The sequence below is a fragment of the Phodopus roborovskii genome, unplaced genomic scaffold, assembly GCF_943737965.1.
Source record: "Phodopus roborovskii unplaced genomic scaffold, PHOROB, whole genome shotgun sequence".
Lineage (NCBI taxonomy): Eukaryota > Metazoa > Chordata > Mammalia > Rodentia > Cricetidae > Phodopus > Phodopus roborovskii.
The window spans coordinates 11,478,265-11,499,110 of record NW_026126546.1 but is presented as its reverse complement, the minus strand read 5'-3'; the positions used below and the strand labels follow the sequence as shown (position 1 = coordinate 11,499,110).

The 20,846-nt window shown below is 47.6% G+C and overlaps 1 protein-coding gene across 2 annotated transcripts; it reads right to left on the bottom strand.

The window, feature by feature from the left end:
• Positions 1 to 308: 308 nt before the first annotated feature.
• Nipsnap1 (nipsnap homolog 1) lies at positions 309 to 20,084 on the bottom strand. 2 transcript variants are annotated; one of them, XM_051200239.1, is made up of 10 exons: positions 19,872 to 20,070; positions 10,898 to 11,025; positions 10,583 to 10,628; positions 10,245 to 10,339; positions 5,140 to 5,210; positions 4,869 to 5,009; positions 4,571 to 4,602; positions 4,201 to 4,295; positions 2,869 to 2,952; positions 309 to 1,271 (listed from the first exon to the last, which is right to left on the bottom strand). In XM_051200239.1, the coding sequence occupies exons 1-10, from the start codon at positions 19,967 to 19,969 to the stop codon at positions 1,207 to 1,209; spliced, it is 855 nt and encodes a 284-aa protein (XP_051056196.1). In that variant the 5' UTR covers positions 19,970 to 20,070; the 3' UTR covers positions 309 to 1,206. The 2 variants fall into 2 exon arrangements, with proteins under 2 accessions (XP_051056196.1, XP_051056197.1); XM_051200240.1 differs by lacking the exons at positions 4,201 to 4,295; positions 4,571 to 4,602 and having other exon boundaries at positions 19,872 to 20,084.
• Between the last annotated feature and the right edge of the window lie 762 nt (positions 20,085 to 20,846).

The following is a 20,846-nucleotide window of genomic DNA, read 5'->3' as shown; positions in this document are numbered from 1 at the left end:
TGCACCAAAGGCGTCACTTAATTAGGCGGATGTAATCCCCCTTCACACAAGTGCATCAGTGTTTCTCCATGTTAAACTCGATTTTCTCAAAGACAAAAATCGCTACTGTAATGCAGTATTTGAAAACCCCAGGTATTTCTGGAATGGATACTGCTTGTTTGGTGCCTTGAAACGTGTATGAACATCTGGTTATGCAGAAAGTTCCTTCTCTTCCCTGAGAGAACAAGGGCACACTATCCCCCAGCCAACTGGACACTGGCCTGCCTTAGACAGCTGCTGAGGTTCCTTGCAGATGAAGACACCACGACTTACAGTAAATATTTAATTTTGTTCCATCAACTATCCCAGTACATTTCCTTGGTATGGTAGCAAAACCATGCTAGGCAGGGACTCATGAGGTATGGAGGTCACTGAGGAGACCCCAGAATCACTGAACCCATGCCACAGGCCTGGTGCTTCTGCAAAATGAGGGTTTGCTGACAGAATGTCAAATTGGGGAAGAAGGAATTCAATATGAGAATACAGGTGTGTAGGGGAAAACAGCTAAGCCTCTCCATCTGTCTCAGGGTCCTCTCCCTAAGGTCTTCCATCATCTCAGTTCTGTCTTCCAAGCCTGTATTTCAAACCCAAAAGTTAAGTCCTATGTTTCAGCTTCTCCAGGATTCCTTCATTAAGTCTGTCTTACATTCTCAAATCCTCCTCCCTTCCCAGCCCCTCCGAATGGAATTCTGGGTCTCCTCCTGACTTTGATGACTTGAGAGTTTACAGCTGTTCTAGGTTTTTAAGGCTCAAACTTACATTTTTAACAAATAGAGACCAGGGAGTTCCTGGATGCCATATCTGGTCTGATATCTCTTCACACCCCATCTCTTAACAACTAGTCACCTGTTAGGAAACTAAGCCATGTCCACAGTGTTAGCTGGGGACTTGATGGCCAAGAGATGAAGAGTCTCAGGGAAATGTATGAATGCTTAAAAGGTTGCTATTCTTCATGAGGGAAATTAGAAACATCTTTCCGGCATGGGAGAGAGGTGGGGCAGGTATAGACAAAACTGTAAGTTGTAAGAAAACATCATCTTTTCCAAGCTGAACACAACCCATCAGAATTCTTCCAGAGCCAAGAGAAGGCCATGCCAACAGGCCTAGAAGCTGCTCTGTTCCAGGTTACTCCAAAGGAGAGAGGGAAGGAGGTAGGGCAGTGCCAGCTCACTGGAGAGGAGAGATCTTCAGAGGGATCATGATCCGTGACTCCATGTGTCGCACCAAGGGGACTGTGGAGAGAGATTTAGGAGGTAATGAGCTGAATATTTTTTTAAAATTCATTTTCTTAAGTATATGAAAAAAGCTAGCATAAAGTAGAGAGGTAGCTCAGTGCCTAGCATATATGAACCCCTGGATTCTAGCCTCACAGCCAAAACAAACAAAACACACTAAGCCTAATAATATAAAAGCAAGGACAAAGGCACATTAGGGACAACTTAAGATTTGAAGAAAAGTAATTCTAAGGCTGGGGTGTAGTTCTGTGATGAGGTCAATGCTGATTAGCATGTGTGAGGTCTTGGGTTCAATCCCCAGCCCCACCAACAAGCAAAAATAAAGAGAACTGCAGTGGTACACACTGGCAAGGAAAGTACTACAAGGGCTGAGGTTTGATTTAGTGCAACTCTCCCTCATACAGCGAGGGAGGCCACGTCCATGGGAGTAGGGGTATCAACAAACAGGAGGTCAGATTTTTTTTATATGTGGGTATGTGCACATGAGTACAGTGCCCATGGAGGCCAAGAGAATACTTCAGAGCCCGGGGGTGGAGGGTGGGGAGTGGGGGGGTTGTGTGTGTGGGTGTTCAGGCAGCTGGGAACCTCCCAAGATGAGTACAGGGAACTGACCGTGGGTCCTCACTAAGAGCAGTATGTATGCTTAACCACTGAGCCATCTATCTCTCCAGCTCAGAGTTTAGATTCTTGCTTCCTGTGCTTAACTTTCAGACTCTAATGTGTGTACAAATCCCCATATGTTTAGTTCACACAAGGTTGGGAGAAGCTCACTAGGCATTTCTGATGTATCCAGTGGATGCCAGTACTGTCAGCTGGGATCACACTTGGAATAATAGCACGGCTCATGCACCTACTCAGCAGACATGTTGTTGCCCACACCAAGTAGATGTGTGGAAGATCAACTGCAAACTCATCAAGGTTGGGGACAGACTATTGTTTATGTGTATGCCTGCGCTACCCACCCAATAGTTTCACATAGTGAAGACTCAGTCAGTATATACTGACTCTGGTTGGTTCTTTGGACTTCTAGCAGTGGTGACACATTGAAGAAAATATTGCAAGTAATTTGCTGTGTGTTTTGATGGTAGATCAAGGCAAAGCACTGCCCATATGTTAATTCTCCAAGTCCTCCCTGCAGCAGAGACAGCATCTGCATTACCATCTGATGAAGAAGATGCAGCTGCTGTGAGGAACACATCTCACACTGGGATCACCTGCCTGTGTGAGTCCTAAGTCTCAGGACAGATTGTATCACGTGGAATGTGTACTACCAAGACAAAACCCCACTAACGTAAGTCAAAGGACGTTCCCACTTGGGCACAGTGGTACAAGCCTGCAGTCACAGCAATTTGGAAGACTGAGGGAAAAGATCCACCCAAGATGAGCTTGAGCAATACAGCAAGACACTGGTTCAAAAGGTGGGGGTGGGGTGGGTAGGATGCACAACAAAACAACAACAACAAAAAAATAGAACAGTGAGTTCCCACACAGGATGTAATCAAGTGATGCTAGCTGGCCTTGCAGAGACCTGAGTCCTCAGTCTCCCAGAAGACCACTTGCAAAGGCGCCACTGCCCCACAGAGGAGACACCCACCTGTATAGTAGACATTTTCATCCCAGCCCCTCTTTCTCCAGGCCGCATTTCGAGTCTCCTCCCGAGACTGCAGATCTTTGTAGGCTGTGAGAAAAGCACAGGCTCATTCCTCAGAGAATCTGATCCCTTCCTCAGCACAGGGACCGTTCCATTGCCCCAAACCCTGCCCTATGATCTCTTCCTCCTCAGATACCTCCTCCTTAGACTGTCAACAAACACTGCCGTCAATACCATTCAGGCACACATACTGAAACGATGAATTTCAACTGGGCAGTGGTAGCACATGCATGCACAAAGGCCCCATGGTAAGGATTTTGAAGCATATTTGTATGTTGGCAACTCCTTCCTATTTCCAGTCTCAAACTCTCCTGTGGACTCCTATATTTGGTGCCCATGTGACATTTCAAGTTGGGAGCATCTGTATCATATAATTTTTTATTGCGTTTATTTATTTATTCAAGGTGGGGACTATGTGGAGGTCAGAAGATGAGTTGCAGGAGTCAGATTACTCCTGCCACGTGGGTCCTGGGAATCAAACTCAGTCTGTCAGGTAAAGGTAAACGCCTATACCACCATCTGGCTGGCCCAACAACGGCACCCTAAATATAACACTTCCAGAGTTACTCCAATCCCATGACCTAGCTCCTCCCCTAGACCTCCTTGTCTTAGAAACGAACACACAGCTCTCCTTTCTCCTCCAGCAATTCATTCTCCAGCCCCACCGATTCAATCTTTAGAGCGATGAATCTGTCTGGGCACGCTTCTGCCACTGCCTGAAGTCAGCTCATGGCCACCTGCCCGCACTTCCCGTGCCTAGTTCCCAACCTTGCTTCCCCACCAGGCACTCTTGGCAAAGCACATGGCAGCTTGGGAACTGCCATGCTGCTGCTGCCTCCTCCCACCACATCCATTCCCACAGCCCCTGAGGTCTGCTTCGATCTGGTGGCTGTCCTTGTCCATCCCATGTACACACACTCTTCCCCGTTCCCCCATTCCCCTCCCCCTACCCTCAGCAAAGGCTCACACACTGTTCCTTCTGCTTGTGACATCCCCCAGCTGGCTTCCTCACCCTTCATTCAGCTCAGGAGTCACATTTTACCCTTCAGAAGGACCGTGTCTATCCAAGCCACTAAAAGTCCCTTGCTTCTTCCTGCTGTCTTCCCCTGCCTAGTCTCCTGCAGCAGCTGTCATTGTGTGAACTTGAGTCCTTTTTGTTAGTTTGTCTGAGGGTGCATCTCCCCCTGCTGGGATGTAAGAGCGATAGGAACACCAGTGCATCCACATTTTATGAGGTGATGGCACAGACAGGCTCCAGGAGTGTCTCCAACTTACCCCATAGGTGGTGTACCACGTAGAGCTCTCCTATTTGTGAAAAGAAGCCTCCCACTGCCTCCTGGTTCTCTTGACGGTACTTGATGGCCCGGGCCCTGGAGATAGCAGAGAACATGGAACAGAGGTCCAGCCTAGGTGGCGCAGACTGATTGCTTGGCCACACTTTAGGGGCGGGGTCAAAGTGAGACCCAGGGAATGGATTCTGGAAGTGCAGCTGCCAGCTGGTTGGCAGCACTTTACAGAATCTGCACTGTTCAGGTGAGCAAAGCATGCTGGGTTCCCTGTAACGCATCCTGACAAGCCCCGTGGGAGCCTAATGGGGCAGGACAGCAGGGACCACCACATTCCCAACTCTAGCGCCACCACTTACCAGTTGTTTCCCCACTCAATCATGGTTCCTGGCTGAAAGAGATCCAGAGGGAGAAGGAAGTGAGCACCACCTTCGACTCCCAACGCCATAGGGGCAGGGATGGGAAACTAGCCTTCCCCAGTGCCAGAGGCTCCATTCATGGGCCCTGACACACCTGTGCAGCTATACACAGGAATACACACACCTCTGCTGTGAGCCCATAAGGAGAAGCGTCTGGCCCTCCTAACCTGAGCTCTTGCAACACAACAGCGGGGAAGGTAGAAGGCAAGAAAGAGGGGCTCTGTCAGAAGCCAGGTACCTTGAGTTTGTATGTCCTCAGCTCATAGATGTTGGGGCCAGCTCTGGGCTGTGGCTCATTCCAAAAGCTGAACTCCAGAAGCAACTGGTTTCTCCTGGACAGAAGCATCTTGCTCCGTTCCTTCCGGAACTCCAGGTACTCCTGAAGGCAGGGCATCATAGGCCATGGGCTTTACGGTGCCCTATCCGTGTGCTTTGTGGGTGGCAGCCCCCACACTCCCCTCCACACAGGGCTGGGGCTGGAAGCAACATGCACACAGGTTCTGGGATACCTTGTTGCTTTTTAGCTTGTTCATGCAGTCCATGAGGGCTGGATAGCCACCTGAGAATCGCCATAGGTGCACTGTGGGGACAGGGGTAAGGGTTAAGGAACTACAGGGAGCTGACCTGACTAACCGACACCAAGGCTGCACTGTGTATGTGGCAGTAGAGAGAGAGAGAGAGAGAGTGTGTGTGTGTGTGTGTGTGTGTGTGTGTGTGTGTGTGTGGCTCCTGGTTCCTTCTGTCTTGGTGAGGAATAGCACTAGGTGGGGGGTGGGGGGTTATCTTAGATGCAAAGCCAGGAGACCACTAGCTCTGCTGTGTCTGGCAGCCTGTGACCCCTCTAGGACTCAATGTCTTCACCCACATTCTCAAAATACCAGCAATAAGAGGATGAGATGAGGATGGGGTGGCTACTGATTATACATGTGCTTGGCATGCAGAAGGGCCTGGATTTCACCTAGAGCATCACAAACAAAGCCAAACAAAAGATGACATGAGTGTCTCCCACCCTAGGAACACCAGCAGACATGGGGATGAACAGAACACTCCGAGGTGGCTGATGCCATAGCTCAGTGGTAGAGCACTTGTCTAATAGGAGGAGATCCATTTCTAGCACTGCACAAAACAACCAACCAAACAATTACAAAACAAGAATGTTCCATGCAGTGAACTTAAGATAATGAAGAAAAAACAAAAAACAAAACAAAACAAAAACCCTGCAGCTATGTTTGGAGACAGGAACATGTAGTTCCAGCTCTTGGGAAGCTGATGCCGAATGATGCTTTAAGCCAATGTCTGGGTAACAGAGGGAGACCACACATTATGAAGGAAGGAAGCAGGCTGGGGATATAGCTCAGCTGGTAGCTTGCACAAAGCCCTGGGTTCAAATCCCCAATCCTGCATAATACCCAAATACATTTGTGTGGAGACAGAAAGATAGGAGGTTCAGAAGGTTCAAGGCCAGACTGAACTGCATAAAACCCTGTCTCAAAAAAAAAGGGGGGTGGGGTGGGAGAAGGTAGCAAGGAGGAAAAGAAGGAAAAACAAGCTAAAGACTGTGATACCTCGATACAACAGCATGTGGTTAGGGGTAGGAGGATACATACAGAAATGCCAATGTACACATGATCTCCTGGGGTTACTCAAGAGACCCCTTGGGCCTCCATTGAGAGGGTAGCTTCTTCATTTTCACTAAGAACTCTTGGTACTATTATATTCTCTGCTGGCTTGAATAGTAGCCCCTCAAAAATCCATGCCCTGCCAGAGCCTCACTATGTGACCTTGTTTGGAAACAGGATCACTGTAGATAACTGAGTTAAGCCTACATACTGGATAGACCTTCAAACCAGTCTGGTGTCCTTATCAGAGGGTGCATACAAAGGGAACACCATGTGACTCAGGAGACACAGAGCTCAGACTGATGTGTCCACATGTCAAAGAATGCCAAGGGTTCCTAACAGCCAGAAGTTGTGAGAGACAGGAAGCATCCTTCCTGAGGTCTCAGAGGAAGCCCAGGCAGAGCTAATGTCTTGATTTCTGCCTCCGGCTTCTAAAGTTGAAGGATGCACTTCTGTTCTTGGAGTCTGTGGTTTTTTATTATGGCAGCCCTAGGTAGCTAACGTGACTCCCGGTAAGATAACCATGAGCCAAGGTGTTGCTCAGTAAGAGAACATGTACTTAGCATATTCGAGGCCTAGGTCAACCACCCTAGGGCAAGAGGGAGGGGGATGGTGGGACAGACAGAAGAGGAGAGAAAGAAACTGGTGAACGACAGAACACTAATGGTGGGGATCACAGATGTGGAGGGAGGAAGGCCCCCAGGAGAGTGAGGCGTACTAGAGGTGAGGATAACAGGTTCTGTTACTTCCCAAGGTAGCCTATCCTTCATCTGACTTTATGGGTGCCTTGATTTTCCCATTTGCAAAATGGCCTGACCCTACGACTTAGAGGGCCTGTTCCAGAGGGAAGTACCTAATGTTTGTATGGATGGCAGTCTGTCATATGGCAAACCAAGAAAGCTGAGCCATGGGAAAGGGGCCAACTTAATGTGAGGCGTTAAGAGGACCTCACCACTGGCCAAGAAAGAAGTCTAATAATCGCAGTGACCCCTAGAGAAGACATATCGATGGTTTTGACAAGTTTATTCAAATGTATATTCCTGTGCCCTGCTCCTAGAGCCTGACTGTAATGGCCAGATCCTTAGATGACTCCACATAGAGTTGATAAATCTCAAGGTGTAGATCATGTAGAATGTGCTTTATAAATCAAAATTCATTTCAGTTAGCAAGCATGTTTTTGGTTTTATACTAAATAGTTCCAGACTGGCCTCAAACTCTTGCTCCCCCTGCCTCAGCCTCCCAGGAACTGGAATTACTGGCACAAACCACCAAACCTAGCTCAACCAGTAAACTTTTTTTTTTTTTTTTTTTTTTTTTAGACAGGGATTCTCTGTGTAACAGCTGTAGCTATCCTGAACTAGCTCTGTGGTTCTGGCTTCAAATCCACAGAGATCTGCCTGCCTCTATCCCCCAAGTGCTGGGATTAAAGGCATGCACCACCACTGCCTGGCACAACCTTTAAACTCTAGTTAATAGAATCCAGGAAGTTCTGCTACTGCCCATCAAGAGCAGAGATTGAAAAAAACCATGGTACTACGTAGAAGGTAAATGGCTTGTCTCTTGATTATCAGTGTTAATGTCTATCACCAACACAGAACAACAGATAATTATAGAGCTCTGTCTTTCTCTTTGTACAGATTTCCTGATATTATTTATTGAGTCAGGGTCTCTATGAAGCCCTCACTGGCCTGAACTTGATATGTAGACCAAATTGGCCTGAACTTATGGTGAACCTCCTGCCTCTACTTCCCAAGTACTGGGATTACAAATGTGTACCACCGGGGGCTGGAGAGAAGGCTCAGCAGTTAAGTGCATTCACTGCCTGCTCTTCCAGAGGACTTGGGTTCAATTCCCAGCACCCAGATGGGAGCTCACAACTGTCTCTACCTCCTGTTCCAAGGGATCCAACACCCTCATACAGACATTCATGTAGGCAAACCACCAGTGTACAGAAAACTAAAGTAAATAAATGTGTACCGCTATGCTAGGCTTAGATATTTTTTCTTAATTAGACACACATTTATCAGGATCGAGGCAGGTCAGCTTTTGAGGTGGTGAGCTCCCACTGTTGGGAGTATGTATGGAGAGCTGAGAGGGCTGTCTGTAATGGCTATGCCACAGTCTAACCCTATACCATCCAAACTGGCACTCTGCCATACTGGAAATGTTTTGGTTAAGTTTGGTTTTAACTTTTTGAGACATGGTCTCATTCACAGTAATCCTGCTCCAATCTCCAGAATTCTAGGGTTACAGCAGTCAGCTACATGAGCTTTTACAAAGTAAAAAATTTTCAAGATTAAGTTTATGTGTATGAGTGCTTTGCCTGAATGCATGTATGTGCACCATGTGTGTGACTGGTGCCCATGGAGGTCAGATGAGGACAGAGATCCCCTGGAGCTGGAATTGTAGATGTTTGGGTGATGGTCGGATGCCTGAAAATGAATCAGGTACTCTGCAAGTGCAAAAGGTAGTTTTAACTGCTGCGCCACCTCTGTAGGCCCCAGCATAAATTTTTTTAAAAATAATTTTTTGAGGACTATTTCATTTTACAGGTATAGGCGTTTGGCTTACATGTATGCCTGTGCACATGTAGTGCCTATGAAGGGCAGCAGGTGTGGGATTCCCCTAGAACTGGTTTACAGACAGTTGTTAGCCTCCAGGTGTATGCTGGGAATGGAACCTGAGACCTCTGGAAGAACAGCCAGTGCTCTTAACCACTGAACCATCCCTCTAGCCCCACCCCACACCCCAGCATAAATTTAGTAAAGAGAGGAAACATTTATATTGATTATTAAGTATTACAAAGAGATACAGCCCTGACTTCCAAAACTCACTACCTATAGGAGACAGCAGATAAGAATGCAGACAGCTACAGGGATACATGATCAAGGAATGAAGAGGCAAGTAATAGAGGTTAGAAAGCCAGGGATAGTGACTGACCCAGCAGGACAGTACCTGACCCACCAAAAATGAAAAGAATCTAGTCTTTAAGAAGGGTGCATGTCTACACCAAAATATAAAACAATAAGACAGACAAGGGCTGGTAAGATGGCTCGCCAGGTAAAAGCCTTTGCTACACAAGCCAGACAACGGGAGCTTGATCCCTGGAACCCAAGTGGAAAAGCCAAGTACGGAAGCTCACATGCATTTCTGTAATCTAGCCTGGAGTACACACAGTGCAGCAGCAGAAACAGAGGGGACCCTGCCTCAACAAGGTGAAAACAAGAACCATCTACTGATCTCTACGGGCATGCCACAGCACATGCACACCTGTACACACACACACACACACACACACACACACACACACACACTTGCACACATACAGGCATGCACCCCAAATAAATGAATAAATTTGAAAATAACTTTAAAAGACAAGCAAATAAGCCAAGTGTGGTGGTGCATGCCTTTAATCCCAGCACTTGAGAGGCAGAAGCAGGTGGATCTCTATGAGTTCAAGGCCAGCCTGGTCTATAGAGTGAGTTCCGGGATAGCTAGGGCACTGTCTTGAAAAACAAAACAAAAGAGAGTAGTGATCAAACCATTTCCATACTCAGGAGGCTGAGGCAGGTAGAGGCCAGCCTGGACTGACTACACAGTAAGTCCCCGTCTCAAACAAAATAAAAAAGAGGTAAAACAAACCAAGTAAAGTAGGCAAGGGAGAAAAAAAGAAAGAAAAAAAAAAAAAATTCAGGTTGGCCACCTATCGCGGAGAGTAGAGCAGTTCTGTCTGGGGAACTGATGAGTCAGAGGCAGGACAAAACAGTGAGCAGAGCGTGTAGTGAATAAGGCTGTGGACTGGGTTAGGAAGGACTCACAGGCCTCATGGGCTGCCTGAGAGCACTGAGGAGCCACAGCAGATGTTTGAGCAGGGCAATGAGGTAGGAAAGAAACAACATTTCCCCATGTTCCCAGAGACGCTGCAGAGGGATCTGAGAGCTATTGGAGACGCAGGCTGGGTGCCCACAGGGGCACTGGAGACAAGGGGAACTCACCTGCCTGGTCCTGCTCCCCGTACCATGTGTTCCAGTTGCCCACAAGCGAGCAGGGGTAGTCCTCGTCCAGGTGCAGCTTGGGCAGCACAGCCTCCCTGTGGGAGGGGCACAGGGAGGAGCACGGCCCTGAGATAAAGGTTCCAACTTGGGCCGCAGGGCTGAGCTTGTCTCCTCTCTAAGAAGCGTTGGTGGGGGAAGACATCCTTAAGGCTTCCAGCTCTAGAGCCTACACCCCTTAATTTTGGCAGGAGGATGAGGCGAGGATTTTTTAAAGGTTTCTTGGGAAAGAGGGCCTACCTCCCAGCAATGGCTGGGAACAGTAGATGAAGGACACTCACGTCAGACTGTTGTAGGCATCCAGACATTCAGGCTTCACATTGTGAACTGCAACACAGGACAGAGAGAGAGAGAGAGCAGGAGAAGTGCATGCAATACTCACACATGTGTGTGTGTGTGTGTGTGCGTGCCTGTGTGTGTGTGTGGAGGGGGCGGGTGTGAACAGGCCCCAAATAGGGCCAGAGCTCCCAGGACAGCATGGGGCCTCTTCATTCTCTCATCTCCAGTATCACAGCTCTTTACCCCAAACCCACCCACACATATATATAAAAAAAAATAAGCCTGAGGTGCAGCTAGGCAATCTAGCAGCTACTCACATTGTATCTTGTAGAGGTTACTAGTCTCCTTCTTGGACAGCAGAGTAGAGTGGGCGTCCTTCCGAGGATCCACCTTGTGAACAAAGAGGGAGCGGAACCAGCTGCCTTCACTGTCCTTGGAATAGAAGCTGTAGGACAGAGGGGTTGAGAGGGCCACGTGGAGGCACAGGAGCCCTAGCAATTCCCCTGCTCAGGTACGCTGCTCCCTTGGCCTGATGACCTACATTTCTGAAACAGGGCCATGGAATCCCACAGCAGCTACAGAGTGAAATGCCATGAGTTGGGTGGACACAGCGCCTTCTAGAGCCATCCCAGCTGTCCAGTCCGCATCTGTATCCTTGTAGCCTAGGAGGCCAGGCGAGAAGCTGTGCCTTTTTTTGCCTCTCTCCAGCTAAGAGGATTAACCCCCAAACTCGCTCTGCCTGATGCCCACTAGATAGGACCCTGGTGATGACAAAGACCCTGGTACTCCTAAGGCAAGCAGGCAATCACTACTCCCACAAGCAGCCAAGACTCTTGTTTTGCCTTTCTGGGTTCTGTGATAAACCGTTACAAGCTCCTTCCTACCCCCTAAAATCCTACAGGACTTCTGTAGCAGCCTCAGCTGCTACCCCGCCAAGCCCTTTTCTCAGAATGTACATGAGTAAGAGAGAACAAAATTCCCAGAATTCTGGACTCAGATCCTGGGGCCCTCTGAGAGCCCAACCATCTACTCTTCCAAGTCATTAGACCCAGTGGCATGGGATAGCTGTTGCCCTTCTGACTGGAAAGGCCTCTAAATTAACTCTGGAACCGAGGATGATAGTCTATATGCTCTAGCAGGTCCTTGACAATGGGGTTCAAGAGCCTTCTGCTGGATCTCAGCAGCGTCAACAAATACCATACTCCCGCAGAAACTCCAGAACTTAGGACAAAACTTACTGTCAGATCTCACCTAGAGCCCCTCACAACACCCACACCCAGAAGACCTGGCTCACAAATGGTGGCAGTTTTGGTGGCAGGACATAGCATCACAGAGGTCACAGAATCTGGGCCTTTTCTGGGTAACAAGCTCAAAGGCAGAACTAACTGTCTTCACCAAGGGCAGGAATTAACTCCTTTTTCAGGTAATGCATGTCTACACAATCTGGAAAAAAAGGGGTCTCCTCACTGCCCATGTTGCCGAGTAGCATGTCTCAGAAATTTTGGCCCTACTAGCTGGCTTCTAACTGAAGCGGCCACTGTTCATTGCCAGGCCCACTCTTGACAGTTCTTAGGACAACAACTAAACTGATCAACAGGCTTCCACTTCATCTTAATCCCAATCCCATTCTTCCACATTCTCAGAGAGCCCAAATAAAGCTCACCCACTTCCCCCCTAGCATGATGGCCAGAGATATAATAGTTCCAGTAGATAGGTACCTTCACTCAGTGGAAGAAGAAAATTCCTGTAAAGCGAGGAGAGGAGAGAGAGGAGGAAAGACCCTCACAGGCCACCACAGTTCTCTTGAATGGTGCCTACAGTCTGACAATGCTCAGCTTTCCTTTTCAGTATTAAGGAATAAATGAAAACCTCAATATTAGGTATGATCTCCATGCCTGTTTGGCAACTCTCTATCATCTGAAAAGGCTGAAATGGCTAATTTATTTTTATTGGTCAATAATTCTTTTTATTTGGTTAGTAATGTTATTATTTGATTAACAATTCTTTATGATTAACAATTCTTTTTATTCTTATATATTTAGTTTTATGTGCATGTGTGCTGAGTGTATGTTTGTGCACCACATGCTTACAGGAGCCCACAGATGTCAGCAGAGGCTTCAGAGCCACTAGAACTGGAGTGAGGTGTTTGTGAGCTGCCATGTGGAAGGCTGCTGCCTTTGCTTGCCCTCACCGCCTACCTAGAGTGCATTTCCTACTCAGCCACTTATTCGAATGGACCCAATTAATAATTTCTCTCCATACACCTTTCTATAGAACACTGTTCCAACACTCTCACAGCCAAACATGAACATAAATCCACTTCTTTGAATCTTTTCACTCACCAGGTTAGTGTGTAAATCTTGTCACATGTCAACCTACCTATTAAGCCAGGCTTGCTTGAATTGAGGTCACAAAGGGTCCTATCCCATAGGCATCTTTTTTTTTGGGGGGGGGGGAGACAGGGTTTCTCTATGTAGTCCTGGCTGTCCTGGAACTCTCTTTGTAGACAGGCTGGCATCAAACTCAGAGATCTGCCTGCCTCTGCTTCTGCCTCTGCCCTGAGTGCTGGATTTAAAGGTGTGGGCCACCATCAACTTGCCCCATAGGCATTCTTTAATCACAACTCTACCCTTCTCTTAGAGACATAAAAAGTGTACCTCTGACCCAGTTGATTGTGGCACACACCTTTAATCCCAGCACTCAGGAGGCAGAGGCAGGCGGATCTCTGTGAGTTCAAGACCAGTCTGGTCTACAAGAGCTAGTTCCAGGACAGCCTCCAAAGACACAGAGAATCCCTGTCTCAAAAAAAAAAAAAAAACAACAACAAAAAAAAAAGTGTACCTTTGTCAAACCCCCAATTCCAAGACAACGTACAGGTCTCACAGGTGTTTGCTCTTTGGCCTGCCTGATGGAGACTCTAGAAACACTCTGAACTCAAGTCACCCCTGATCAACTGTTTGTCCCAACACATCTCTGTGACAAACCAAACCTCCTCTCTCCAATAACCAACACTGGATCCTAATAGATCCCTGATGGTTCTATCTGTATTAGGAAAACAGAGTCAGCCCCCAACAAGCTCAGCTCCAACACCCCCTTAAACAGTCAGGCTCCACTTCATTTCATCCCTCCTTCTTTTGTGGAACATCTGACCATTAACTTTCCATCAAACACCACCGTGTACCTAAGCTCCTCAAAGTAATTCTTCTATGTGGAACTAAAGTTTATCTTCAGGCTTATTGCACTGGTACCTGCCTTCATTAACCCATCCGGCCTTCTTGTGTCTCTTTTAGGGGGGTCTCTTGACCTAGGAGAGCTGCCCACCTGAAACCCCTCCTACCAGGACTAGGCATTATAGCAGGAGTAGATACTAGGAGATGTAGACTTGGGTTCGCTGCTTGAGCTATATCTCATCAATCTTTGAGGACCAGGGTGTTTCAATAATGCTCCACACCTGTTGTGTCCTTGACTTATGCGTGGTGGCTGACTCTGCAGCTACACCTATCATCAGCACAGTACACACTGCAGGTTAAAGGATACAATAGACATCGAATTTAAGAGACAGTCTCAGGCACAGAGGCTGGCTTTCATGGCTACTATCACTCTTGGCCAGCTCACTAGCCTAATCCTTTCTTTTCTGACCCTTGCTTACTTAACCTTCTGGTACAGTTACTATTTTACAGAGTGTAGGCCATTAAGCTCCAGACTGTATAGTCTTCAGGGAGATCAACCATCACCATCAACAGCCACACCTGTCTCACCTCTGAAGACCTGCTAATTTTCAAATGATGCCAGTCTGGACTTCTACCTCTTGAGATAGCCACTCCTTTCCGTTTCACAAAAAGGGGCCTCCAGAGCCTCCTGTACTTTACTGCCCTGCAGTCCTAATGTGACTGAATCAGCAGCTCCAGCCAGGGCCCTGTGATGCCCCCACTTAGCTCTGCAGAGCTCAGAAGAGGGATCTTCATCTCTTGTCAATGACTTGACCTTGCTCAGCCAAAATAAAAACAAAATCCCCACTCAACAATCTGGCCTGATCTATGACATCTTTTTTTGTTTGTTTTGTCTTTTGAGACAGGGTTTCTCTGAGCAGTCCTGGCTGTGCTGGACCTCAATCTGTAGACCAGCCTGGCCTTGAACTCAGAGATCCACCTGCCTCAGACACCCCAGTGCTGGGATTACAGGTGTGTGATAGCACACCAATATTTTGGTGAATGGTTATGAGTGTTTTGCCAGCATGTAACTGCACCACCTGCATGCTGCACCCATGGAGAGCAGAAGGAAAGCACCTGATCAGCTGGAGCCACCATGTGGGTGTTGGGAACAGGCCCTGGGCCGCCTGTGAGAGCAGTGAGTGCTCTTACCCACAAGCCATCTCTCCAGCCCAGATCCCTATGGCCCAGATCCCTAATGACTCATGGAACCTTACACAAATGGCCAGTTCAAGATAAACAACTTGAGCCACAAGATTTACTATCACAGAAGAGAATAAGAGGTCCATCTATTCCCCCCAATATGAACCTGAACAAGAGCCTCATGACGGTAAAACCAAGTAGCATCCCTGTAGCTATTATAAAAAGGCTTTCTATCCCCTTTCAGGGGTGGGAACTCATGCTTTCTTGCAGTGTATTTCAGCAAGTTCTCTGGTAAATTCTTTTACAGCAGAGCCATCATCCTCCCCAAAAGTGTTTCATATAGCATAAACTATGTTCCTTTCCTATATGCACAAACTTATAATAAAGTTAATCTGTAAGTAATGCATCTTCTTTCACCTTATACAATTATGATGAAATTTAATTTATAAGCTAAGCATAGTAAGAAATTAACAATGATAAACTAAAATAATTATTCTGTAATAAAGTGTTCTGGAAGTTTCCATCTCACATTTTCTGACAAGAGTTGCTAGCAGATACTAAATTACAGAAGAGGAGCCAGAAGTAAAGGGTATAATATCTAATCTCCATTGTGCGACCACAGGGTTTGGGATAACCTAGGGACACACCTCTGGCCATGTCTATGAGGGGTTTCAAGAGAGGGTTAACGGAGAAGACACTCCCTACACAGGGGCTAGAGACCTAGACTGAATAAAAGAAAGCAGGGAGAAGGGAGCCAGATGAGCACCTGAATTCATCTCTGCTTCCTGACTGCAGACACAATTTGAGCAGCCACATCAGGCTTTGACTGACAGCGTGGATTGTGCACTCAAAGGCCCTTCTCCCTTAAGCTGCTCCTCCTCAGGTATCTGGTCACAGGAAGACAAGTGACCCAGAGCAAATGAGGAATCTATGCTGCTCACCTGGGAGAGAGAAGATACAGATGGCCAGATTTAAATTTTCGTAAAGCAAAAAGGATGCTAGCTTAAGCACTACACTCATGGGCTCTTTCAGGTACTGCACATTTATTTGTTCACTTAGCAAAAAGCAAAATGACAAGTGGGCTCTGCTACTGCCGCCTTCAGGATGAAGCGCATGCTCACAGTTTCAGGAACTTGCCAAGGTCAAATGGAAAACCAGAGTCCCTCAGGTGGGCTCTGAAGGCCATGGCCTTTGCTCTGAGTGGGGGGGGGGGGGGCTGCTTCCCCAGCAGGTCGTGACAGGGAGGAAAGTGGTTCTATTTGCCCACCAAGACCTTTGCTCCAGAGCTAGGCTCTCAGTAACTCATTAGTATCAGGAGTGGCCAAGACAAATACCCAGTGGCCAGTCCTGAAGAGCAAGCACAGAGGCTTCAGGGCTGGGAGGGAAGGAGGGTCCCGGCAGCTCTGAAGCCTTCCCTCTCTTCCTGCCATTCTAATTCCTCCTGCAGGTCAGCTTCTCAATGCGCTGAGTGAGCAAGACACAGCAGCCCACCCCCTAGGTCTTTTCTTTTTAACTGATTTTTAATTTTACTTTATGTATATGGGTGTTTTGCCTGTGTGTGTGTGTGTGTGTGTGTGTGTGTGTGTGTGTGTGTATGGTGTGCACCATGTTGGCTCCCTGGAGGCCAGAAGATGATGTCAGGTCCCCTAGAACTGGAGTTTCATGCAGTTGTGAGCCACCATGTGGGTGCTGGGAATTAAACCCCGGTTCTCTGGAAGAGTAGCCAGTGCTCTTAAGTGCAGAGTCATCTCTCCAACCACAGGAAGGAAGATCTTTTATATAGGTAAAATCTAAGGGACTTGTTCAGACCCAGGGGGAGTGAGTCTCAATTTCAAGCCAACACCCTCGAGTGTATATTTTTCTTAAAAAGATGTATTTATTTATTGTGTGAGTGTTTACCTGAATGTATGTCTGTATATCACCTGGGTGTTAGGAGAGAGTATTACATCCCTAGGAACTGGAGTTACAGATGGTTAGGAGCCACTGTGTAGGCACTGGAAACTGAGCACAGGTCCTCTGCAAGAGCAGCAATGCTCTTAACCGCTGGGCCATCTCTTCAGCCCTCAAGTGCACATTTACTTTTCCAGTGAATCCCTGCTGTTCTCCTACCCTGACCTGACCAACCTTTCTCACTCTGCTCCCTTGTTTTGTTCTACAGCAGTGTTTCTCACCCTTCCTAATGCTGAGACCCTTTAACATAGTTCCTCATTTGTGGTGACCCAACCATAAAATTATTTTTGTTGCTACTTCATAACTGTAATTTTGTTATTGTTATGAATCTTTTTTAATAATTTGTTTTTACTTTATGTACATGGGTGTTTTGCCCACAGGCATGTCTGTGTGAAGACACGGGATCCCCTAGAACCAGAGTTACAGACACTTGTAAGCTGCCATGTGGGTGCTGGGAATTGGACCCAGGTCCTCTGGAAGAGCAGCCAGTGCTGAGCCATCTCTCCAGCCCCTTGTTATGAATCTTAATATAATCGCTAATATGCAACCCCTGTGAAAGGGGTTGAGAACTGCTGTTCTACAGGAACATCTACAGCCCCATGCCTGAGGTAGGAATGTAGACCCATGGGAGAATATTTGCCTACCTACCATGCATGATACCCTGGGTTCCATCTCCAGCACTGAAAAACAAAAAAGAATTACACATACCAAAACCAAACCAAACCAAAACAAAACAAAAAAACCCAAAAACCCCAAACCTTTGTTTTGTTTGATTATTACACTTTATTTATTGTTTATCTTCCTACCAGATGAAGCAATACAAGGTTGAATCTGTTGTGTTCTGCTGTGTCTCCAGGAACTGGAGCAAGGTTAACACAGCTCATCCTCTATTTTTGGAAAATAAATGAATGGGATTGGGGCATAGAAGCAAAATGGATGGATGGACAGACAGACTGATAGAAAGATAGACAAATAGATTAAAGAGAGCACCTGACCTAGAATGTGGATTCAGACGCCTTTCCATTCCACAGCAGAATTAGTGCTCAAGAGACTAAAGAACTTGTCAGTGTTACTGACAAACCCAGGTTCTAATGCTAGCTTAGCTTCACCATTCTCTATACAATAGGGGGTAAAGGAATGTGACTATTGGAGAAAAGGCCTACCATGACAGTACAGGTAACATGGCCATTTCTAACTTCCCAATGGATCTTCTTCACATTTCACCCCTTTTCTTATCTGCCCCTTAACCTTTATAAGGTGGTACACAACTTTAATGCCAGCACTCAGGAGGCAGAGGCAGGCAGATCTCTGTGAGTTTGAGCCAGCCTAGTCTACAGAGAGAGTTCCAGGACAGGTTCCAAAGATAAACCCTGTCTTGAAAAACAACAACAAAAAGTCATTTTTGGCTCCTGCAGCACTAAAACAGAACCCAGGGACTGGCATATCCCAAGTGAGCAGGCCACCTCTGACCTACACCCTATTTTTTAAAGCATCGGCAGGGCCTCTCTGTGTTGTCCTGCCAGTCCTAGAATTAGCTCTGTAGACCAGGCTGACCTAAACTCACATAGATCCACCTGCCTCTGCTGCCCCAGTGCTGAAATTAAAGGCATGCATCACCACTGTCTGCCTTGAACTAATTTTTTTTTTAATGTAATAACAGATTATTTTCCTGGATACCCTTTCAACTCTCACAATGACAGAAACTGCTTGAGGTATAGGCAATGGGTAACACAAGCATGGCTTCTTCAACCCTCAACAATCCAAATAAGGTCTGGAGATGTTATGGTTTAATTGGTGGGAAGCGCACTAGCCTAGCATACCTGAGCTCCTGGATTCTTTTCCTAGTAACACAGAACAGTCCTATCAGACACATCCTGTTTCCTTCTACCCAAGGCCATCCCTCCACAAAAGGCTGTTTACAAGGTACACTCCAATGTCAACCTCTCCCTCTTTATCAAGCATGGAGGTGTAGGGCACGTGTCCAGCTCTGCTATCTCAGCTTTCCAAAAGTCCCAGGTCACAGTGATCTAGGACTCTATGGCTTCACTCCTTGGCTGGGGCAGGAGGAGCACGGGTTCCTTTCCACAGGTTTGAGGACAAGTGTTCTCACTTCTTTAGCAAATGTTCTTTGAACTTACTCTGTTCTCAAACCAGTGAGGGTGCAGGACTATGAAAACAGGAACACGACTAGGGAACGACAGGTTACCTCGGGGTCAGAAGTGGTCAGGGTGAGTGCAGAGAGTCGGTAGCACAGGGCAGCCCCGAGGAGGGAGGAGCAGCCCAGAGCCAGTCAGGGGAAGCCAGGCCCTCCACAGGGAGCTGAGCCTCTCTCCTAGCAGGCCACCAACGTGGTGCAAAGTGCAGGGTGCATCATGAGACCTGGGTCCTACATCCAGAGCAGCCTTTGCATGGCTCGGAGGCTGACCTTGAACAACTCTCACTCCCTTCTGTTGACCCACAGTAAAGTGCAGGGTGAGGAATCACCTTGGGAATTCCCACTGTACCCCAGTCCTCCTCTCCTTCCTCCTAGAACTTCCTGAGGGAGGAGCTGCCTGGCCCTAGAACCCCCAGCGCGTGCTAAACCACAAAGGCCAGGCTAGAAGACTTCTACCACTGTCCTCCGCCTTCGCCCCACTCCAGAGCTTAAAACCTGCCCCTCCCACTCACCTCATTTTTTATTCTCAGCCCAGACCCAGGTCCCAAACAGGACAAAGAACCTGCCCAGCAAGGCATGGTAATGCAACCAGTAATATCTAGGAGGCCGAGGCAAGAGATTCCGAGTTCGAATCACAGGTAGTGTGAGCCTGTTTAAAAACAAAATCCTACCCATATCTTTTCACTTCCCTCATTCTTTCTTACACTCCTCGGGCCTACATCCTGGCAGCTCCTCCTCTAACCCCTGAATTCCAAACCCAAGAGTCTGCTCTTCATTCCAGCCCCCTTCCCTGCCCCTATTCCAGGAACGCGGTCGACCCCGTCTGCCTCTCACCGCACAGCAGCCGCAGCCGCGAGGTCCCCAGCGCGGGGTCCCGGCTTCCCCAGCAGCCGCTGGGCCGATGCAGAGATGATGCACAACCGCGGAGCCATGTTGGACCGGAGCAGGTCGGAGGAAGGCCACGCCCCAGCCCAGTGGAAGGTGGCGGGGCTAGAGAAAGCCACGCCTTCGCCCCACCAGCCTCCCTTTCAAGCACAGCCATATGGGAGTCCTCCAAATCCATAGCTGAAAAATCTGTATCCACATCTCTGAGCTCCTGGAGCTATGCAGCTAATTGGCTCCGTTCTCTTGATCAGCCCTTTCCTCACTCTGTACCTTAGAATTCACCTGGGTAAATGTGAACATCCTGGACATTCGGAGGACAAACTAAAGAGGGTCTGCATACCCTCAAAATTGTATACAAATTATGTGTGCCTGTCAGTTCCCTTCCTACTAGGGTGCTGGGGGTGGAACCCAGGACTTCACCCGTGGGTAGGCAAATGCTTTGCCTACACCGTGTGTTCTTCTGGAAGAAGGCATCAACAGACAGTTTTTTAATCTCATCAAAAGAACAAACTCTTGGGCTGGAGAGATAACTCAGAAGTTAAGAGCACCTCTTCCAGAGGACCGAGGTTCAATTCCCAGCACCCACATGGCAGCTCACAGCTGAGCCTTTATCAGCTGAACCATCTCTTTGGCAATTTAAGACTGATGGTTAAGGCTTTGGGCAAGCAGAATGCTTTCTCTCCAAAGCCTGAATGTGATGGTTTACACTTGTAATCCCAGCACTTAAGAGGCTAAGAGGATCCAGACTATATAATAAAGAAGAAGAAGAAAAAGTCTTCTCTCTACCATCTATTCACCTGGGACCCCTATATTTGATTTCCCAGCCACACAAACAGAGATGGAAAGCCTGCTGATCCCTGAGAGACCCAAAGACACAGACATACCAACGGAAAGAATGCCAGCCCCCTGACTGGCAATTCCCAC

Excerpts from the sequence above, each read along its gene's own strand:
- Nipsnap1 (XM_051200239.1), bottom strand. The coding sequence starts at position 19,969 with ATGGCTCCGCGGTTGTGCATCATCTCTGCATCGGCCCAGCGGCTGCTG. Across the intron at positions 11,026-19,871 it reads GCGGCTGCGGCTGCTGTGCG|CTTCTATTCCAAGGACAGTG; the intron begins GTGAGAGGCAGA and ends TCTGTCCTACAG. Across the intron at positions 1,272-2,868 it reads TGAAAATGTCTACTATACAG|TCCCCTTGGTGCGACACATG; the intron begins GTGGGTGTCTCC and ends CTCTCTCCACAG.